This window comes from Melanaphis sacchari, unplaced genomic scaffold, assembly GCF_002803265.2.
Source record: "Melanaphis sacchari strain LSU unplaced genomic scaffold, SCAv2.0 Contig219_pilon_pilon, whole genome shotgun sequence".
In the NCBI taxonomy this organism is placed as follows: Eukaryota; Metazoa; Arthropoda; class Insecta; order Hemiptera; family Aphididae; genus Melanaphis; species Melanaphis sacchari.
In genome coordinates, this window is record NW_020271095.1 from 35860 (window position 1) to 44038 (window position 8179).

An 8179-nucleotide genomic window follows, 5' to 3' on the forward strand; every position below is an offset into this window, starting at 1 on the left:
AAATGTGATTAGCAGGGCTGTGAATTTATAGGAAAGTGCATTTTTTTTTTGGTGATTGTAAAACATAGCTTTGTCAGTACATGATTTGAATTATGTAATTACGAATCCATCTATGATAACTTTTATTTTGCATATTTTTGCATTTTTTGACGTTTTTAATTTTTTAGGTAATTTTTTCTTATTTTTAAGTCATATTATGCTTTTTTTAGTTAATTTTCTAGTATTTTTAACCAAATTCTGTCAATTAACTTGTTTGAAAACTTTTTTTTATTTTACACAAGCTGTATATATTATGTACATTTTTTAACTTTTTTATTAAATTAACATTTTTTGTACTAATATTTAATATCCTGTACCTAATATTAATATGAATATAAAAATTAAATAAAAAACCATTTTAAATGAATTTTATACTATAATTTTTGGCATTTTATATTCCTTTTTTGAATTTTAAGTGCATATTGTATTGCAATTTTTGGCATTTTTAATGCATTTTTTAAGGTTTTTTAGTGCATTAAATTCACAGCTCTAGTGATTAGGTTATACATTATATTTATTTTACCTGAATCGATAGAACCAACTATAATTGCACGTAAAGTGTCGGTAATAACGGTCCGTGTCTTGATAGCTTTTTTAATACTTGAGTGTCCACATTTAAAATATCTAATTTATCTTTCTGTTCAATCAATTCCATTTTCTTATAAATCCTCTAAATTTATAATTTAATATCAGTTATTGAATCACAGCAACATCGTTTCAAGAATCTTACTACAAAAAAAGTATTCGGAACCCGATATTAAGTCCTTCTACATTTCTATCAAATGCACCAATTATAGTTATTGATTCTTCAAAACAAAATGATTCGGCTACGGTTTCATCAATCGGATGTTCAATTAAGAATTAGAAATCAAAGCGTCAGAATCTCTTACAGGTATAACTGCTTATTGTTTATTAATTCATGATCGTATTGTAGGATATGTACCTTTTACTAAAGAAAAAAAATTGTGTAATAATGTTTTGAGCTTTAAAATATATATATATATATTAAATAAATTAACAGATATTAATAAATATATATATTTTTTTTTATTTAACTGAATCGCATCTTTTATAACTCTAACGTTTTTTTTTAGAATTATTATGATTTGTATTACATAGAATTAATTTTTTGAAAACATCAATATGTTTTTTTGATAATCAGTTTTTGTGTTACACCGAAAAAAATGAGTTCAAGAAGGATATTCTCACTTAAACATTTAAAATCTCCCTGACCAAAAGTTCTGTGAACATACAAAAATATACTACTGGCGCCTCAGAGTTAACCATAACCGACCACGGTCATAGGCGCCAAGTTTTCCAAAAATCATTGGGTGCTTCAGGTTTTCAACCTTTCTAGCTTATTACTAAAACCTTTAAAGCACTATATTTTCTAAAAAAACTAAATTTTAAGATTAAGAGAGACAAGAAAAATATTTTTATATTTTATTAATAAGATACTGACATCAAAATTAAATAAAAAATATTTGTTACAATTAAGTAAAACCAATTTATAATGCAAAAGTATTTTGACGAATTTTTGTCTTATTTATAAATGAATTTGCAATTATTTCGATATCAATATTTTCATTTCTATGTACATGAAGTATGGCCATGTTATTTAACCGATTTCGGGACATTGTTGATCTTAAAAATGTCTTCAATTTTCTGAGTGCTGAGAATGATTTCTCGGCGGTACAAGAAGAAACAGGAACTGTTAAAATAGTTTATAAGAGTTTATTTAATTCATTCAACATATATTCCCAAGTGAAATATCTGATTTTAGAAAATCTATAGCATTTTGTGTACTGCTGATTGGTATTTCTCTTGATTTAGCTATGTCAAGTAACATGTCCCTATGTAATAATAATTTTTCATTATTAAAATCAGTTCCATAAAATTTAATTACATCTGTAATTAACTTATCTTCACCAATTATAAACTTTTCTAAAGAACACAAATGGTTGATAACATTTTTTTGGAATCTGTTATTCAACGATGATATTGTAACATTTAACACTTCGTAAAATGAAACTTTAAATTTATCTTTGGCTGATGAAAATGAATGTGGTTCACTACCATACATACATTTCTTTGGGAATTTTTTATTAATTAACTTAGCTGGAGGTTTTAGTTTTAGCTCATTAGATTTTTTTTAAATGTCTTCACATATGTCTTCAAAGCCTTCATTTCTCTGTTGTTGAATTGATGAAATTATACTTTTTATTTTAAGTTGAGCTTCTTGAAAATTTAATGATACTTTCTGAAGCTTTGAATTAAGAATTTCGACTCTTTCAAATATAATAATCATCACTCTTGTATAAAATAAAAAAATCAAATTTAAGTAACTGTTTATGAAAACCACTTGCTTTGGCTCCATTTTCTGATTTTTCTTTTGAAAGATTTTGCATAAACTCGTTTAAAATAGCATAATTATTATATAATGTTTTTAACGATTTAATTCTCATACACCATCTAGTTGGACAAAATGGTCTGAGTGAATTGGAATTAAAGTCATGTTCAGCTTGAAGAGCGTGGAACATAGCCTGCCTCTCGGGAGGCATATTACCATACCATACATTGTTTCACAACCGGGCTCTCCTGATTCTGGATTTAAATCAACCCGCCGTTTATCTTTATCTCATAAAATATAATCATATCATATTATATCAATAAATCAATTAATTAAAATATAATCATAACTTTATAACTATTACTTTATAACTCTTACTCTATTACTGTCTCTACTATAGCTACAATTTATAATAATATAATAAAAATAATTATTAATTAGTAGGTATTAGCTGTGGCAATTTCAGTTTTAAAAAAATTTAACTCTATGATTTTAAAGTTACCATAAATACTTACCAAACCGTTTAGTATTATTAACAATGTTAACTTAACTTTAACTTTTTAACAAGTGCATGGTTATATAGGTAGTTTTATTGTTGTGTATTAGTACTTAGTACTTAGTAAGTAGTAACACTTTTTTATATTATTATTATTTACTTGTATTTTATTATCTTCCTTTGCCTTACATATTGATGACGAATGTCACATATTAGTGACTGTTGTTTGTATACCTATAATATAATATGATCTTTGTATACTACTTTATTATAAAACATAAATTATTAATAGTTTCAGTTCATAATACTTTGTAAATTTATTTTTAAAATGAAATTGTCTACTACTAATTTTTAAGGTAATATGGAAAATATAAAATACAAAAAAACTATCCTACAAAAATTAATAACTTTTCATAGTGATGGTAATTATTATAAAAAATGTATAAGGTTAGTACATAAAAACTATTACTATTAGTCATTAGTAGTTAGTACTATTATATATCATAATTTGTAACTGAAACTGTTCTGAATTTAATTTTACTTAATGTACAATATTACAATTAATAATTTTTACTGAGAAAATATTTCATTTTAATAGTTTTAGTAAATAAAAAAAACATTAAAGTAGATAATTTGTATCTTAATTATATTAATGTCCACGTCCATGTGACTTTGCATTTGGGAGGTTATTTTTAATATTGTGTCCTAGATTTCTTTTTCTTTTATTTATTAATTTTTCCTGTTTTGCTGGCCGCCCAACTGGAAAACGTTTACTACCTCTTGTTAATGTTAATGAACGCCTAGCAATTGTGGTAGGTTGAACTTTAATTGTAGTTCCAGATCTTCTACGAAGTGGTACAGATGCCCCTCCAGCAGTGTGTAAAAATGATTCCCACATTCCTTCTGATGTAATTTTTTTTAAACGACATTCAATCATCTTTAGACCTGACGTAGAAGAATTATATTTCTCATCTAAATTTGTCATTAAAGAAATAATATTTTTCATTGATACACTTTCATCTGTTTGTGATGTTTCTGGTACATCACATTTTTTTATTACTGGTAATAGTTCTTTCACAGTTTCAGATTGGATTTCAATATTCGACTCTGTATAGTTATTAGAAATGGAATGTGCAGAAGAAGAATTTGGTAAAAAAGATTCAAAGAATGAAATTGGTAGAGATTTATCACCTTGGGCAAGAACCGAAATGGTATGTTTATCTTCTGGTGTGACTGGAGGAAAATTTTTCGATACAACATCATAATATGAATAAACAGCACATTGGTGAGCACAAAATGATCCAAATTGTCCCTTATCACATGAGCAAATTCCTACACTTGTATTTATGTCATAAGTCTTATCATCAGAAGTTACAACTTTATATTCAATATCTGAAATTTGGATTACATTTTCTGGTTTAATTGTACTGGCTTTTTTTGATTGTGACTGAAGAAAAAGTCTAGCTTTACAATTTCTGGAGTTTGCAAATTCTCTGAATCTGCGACAGTAATATTCTTCCAAAACTGTACAAGCAAAATCAATTAATGCAATTGCATTATATGCCTTAACTCTCGATAAAACTATATCCTTGAAAATCCTAACAGTTATTTCAGAAAAGTTATTTGTTTGATGACCATTGACAGTTGCATCCCTCCACGCAAGACACCATTTTGATCGAAATTCCCAGTATGTGCTAATATATTTATTCCAATTTGCATAGTTGGGATTTTTTGTGTCTAGATATGCTTGTTCTGCTTTTTCAATAGTATTAGCATATAAAGTAATTTGGAATTTCTTCATCAAAATTTGTCTGCTTTCTTTTGGTATATTATTTTTTGCTTCCCATAACCAACGCCAAATTGCTTGAAGCACATGAAATATGCACAATAAATGTCTACTGTTTGGCCAATTATTATGAAGAGCCTTAATTTCAGCAGAAGAATTATCAGTCATAAAAATTTTAGGATATCCACAAGAACCAAAACTTTTATTTTCCGGAAGAGCTTCTTTCAATAAACTGAATCCGTTATTATATGCATCATAACTTTGACCTATGAAAAACAATTAATATTGTATACTAAAAAAATGCGTTTAAAAATGAATTAAATTAAACATTTCATCATTATAAATTGTTCTACAATTTATTTAAACATTGAAATTGATTTGTTTCAATATCATATAATATGCATGTTTTAACAAATTTCATTTAACTACCTTTTCAATAACTATTAAATTTATTTTAAACTGCATTTGTGTATGCAATGTGAAGTTAAATTAATAATTACCCTGAGTGATTATAATGCCTAATGGTACAGCTCCTGCAGCACAAGGTGCTAATACAAATGTTATGGTATGATTTTCTGGATCACATGCTGATGTACTATCCACAAAGACAATATCACTTGATGTTTTTAGTAGATGTGCTCTTTTCATCATAGGAGTCAGTATAACAACAGCAAATGGATTTTGATTAAATTAAACAATAATATCATCTTTTTCATATAACACTTTTTTTTCTATCAGTTTCTACATAATAACACATTATATAATTAATATTTATTTATTAATCTAGGTACCTATTATAGTATATTAGCAATGTAAATGTCAATACATTGACTGTAATACATATTAATTATTGTTGAAAATATAATAGAATAAATATTTACTTCAATTAATCCAGAACCACTACGTGGACCTAGATTATTGAGCCGCCATGTTTCATACCAATTTTGTACACATCTATATGTTGGATTCAGTGAACCATTGGCATAATCCTGTTGCTTAAAACCATGTTTCAAGGACAATACATTTTCATGGTACTTAGATGATTCAATAATTCCCAAACCATTATTAAAATATTCAATAAATGTACTCTTCAGATTATTGTCAGCTGGTAAAAATCTTAATGTCTCGGCAGTCTGTAGTGTATGTCCATGATTTGAATGTATTTTAATAGAAGCCAATAAACCTTCCTAATCATATAAATATATAGGTTCATACTAAAGATTATTATCTCCAAATATACTTTTTTCTTTTATATAAGCAAATATTTGTAATTATTATTATTATTTTTAATTATTTATTTATTTATTTCTCAGAAACAAGAACACCTATATTCCCTATAATACCTATTACCTATTTAATACCTACAATGTTGGTCCTACATTATATATAGAATATTAAATGATTGATTCGTAAAAAAGTTTTCAATGCTCCTTAATTTCTAAAAAGTACCTATTTACCTATTTAAGTATTTTACAAGTTTGTCAATTCTTCCTTTAAATTATCCTACTTGTCCACCCTGCCACAAAGATGTGTGCAGATTGTTAATACAAAAATAACAATAATTTATTTTACTATAACAATCCTAAATAATTATATTTATTTTTAATAATCTTGAGGTCTTACCTTAACATAAACATCTGTTTTTTTTGTCCATGGTGTACGAAGTTTTATACTACACAATATATATGCTGGGCACATAGCATTTTTTGAGTTTCCTTTCTTATTGTCTTCTTTAGAAACCTTTTGGAAACTACTATGATGACAAACATACTTTTTTCTATAATGAGTATTATTATTAAAAATTAAAATTATCATTTATTATTCTCTAAACTAGTTAAATAATAAGTTAAATATATTATTTAATTTTAAGGTAACATGTTACCATTAACCATAAATAAAGTAAATAATTTAATAATGTTATGATTAGAGCAAGGACTTTCATGCATTCACACATTTTTCTAGTTAACTTTTTCGTATGTAAAGTAAATACACAACACATTTCACAATGTCTGTGACCAAAGGCTCAACATTTTTAGTGCATATTTTTGCATATTTTGATATTTTTAGGTTTAAAGTACATACTTTTTGATGCAAAAGTGCATGTTTTTAAATGCATATTTAATTATTTTTTAGTGCATGAAAGTCCTTGCTCTAACTTATGATACATCAACATTCATTCAGTGGTTAAAGTGTAAAAATTTGAAGATCCCCCCCTTTAGGTCAATAAATTAAAAAAAATTACAAGTTTTATAGTCGTCCCAGACCATTATTATTTAAATCATAAAAATACCTATTTTTGTTTTTATTTAACTAGATATGATTTGAAAAGAAAAAGAGTTTTTTACAATATTTTGTAAAATTCATTATTGTTAAAAAATAAAAAGATACACTTGTATTATTAAACTGAAAGGATGGAAACTAGAGGTAATAACATATTGGAAATCTTGGCTCTATCATTATAAATACTGATGCAATTATAATTTTCTTTCCAAAAATATTATGTCAAATCAGTACCTATTTATATTTCATAATTAATTTTTTATAATAATAAACCAAATACATAAAATATTACAACTTCAAACAAGTATCTGATCTTTAGTATATAGCCTATAAACTATAATAATATATTAAATATCATAGCTACTATACCCAACTATTAGAGGTACCTCAATTTCTTTATACAACCATACATTATAATATTAATATAATATAAAACATTGTTGCATGATATAATAATATATTTTTAATTGTTTTCATTATATAAAAATATGTAAACATATTATAATATTATTTTTCTTTATTATAATACACCTAACTGAATTTATATATAATTGAATCATTACAATTAAAACTACATGGGATGCAAAACAATGTAACTTTATATAAAAGGCAGAGGACTCTGTTTAACAACAATAAATAAATTATTGGAGCTTCAATTTTATTTTATCATATTTATCATTATATAATACATTCATATAGGTAGGTACATATAATTATGTAATTTCAACTTTTTTTTTAACAAAAAAAACCAATACTTAGATTAGTTATAGGTAATTAACAAAATTGATGTCAAGTGCCTGCTATGACTATTGTCTATTAGTAATAGGCTAATAGCCAATAGCACAGTTATCTACTCTAGTAGCCAATAGCCAATAGGTAGATACCACTATACACAGGTACACTTACGAACACAAAATTTTGGTTCCTGCTGGAATGGAGCTTCTTGCTATCCAGTGAGTATTTGTTAAAGAACCATATTCATTCACCCACTGCTTAATATCATCTACAGAGTTTAAATTACTTCGAATTTCTATAAAATTTAATTTTTCCTCTTTTATTTTATTGGTAAATGATTTAGGATACATTTTTATATAAGTATTAAACACTATAGTAGAGTTGTTGTATATGTCTATTTATCTATTTTGTATTTTATTTATTGATTAATTAATGATATAATATGATATGATTATATTTTAATTAATTGATTTATTGATATAATATGATATGA

General features: G+C 25.5%; 1 protein-coding gene across 1 annotated transcript; it reads right to left on the reverse strand.

The window, feature by feature from the left end:
- Positions 1 to 3534: 3534 nt before the first annotated feature.
- Positions 3535 to 7981, reverse strand: LOC112593975 (the record flags this gene model as incomplete). The annotated part of the gene is made up of 5 exons (XM_025338561.1): positions 3535 to 4937; positions 5172 to 5358; positions 5553 to 5858; positions 6295 to 6448; positions 7858 to 7981. Coding segments are annotated over 5 exons (2174 nt in total), but the record flags the coding sequence as incomplete, so codon positions are not given.
- Positions 7982 to 8179: the final 198 nt, after the last annotated feature.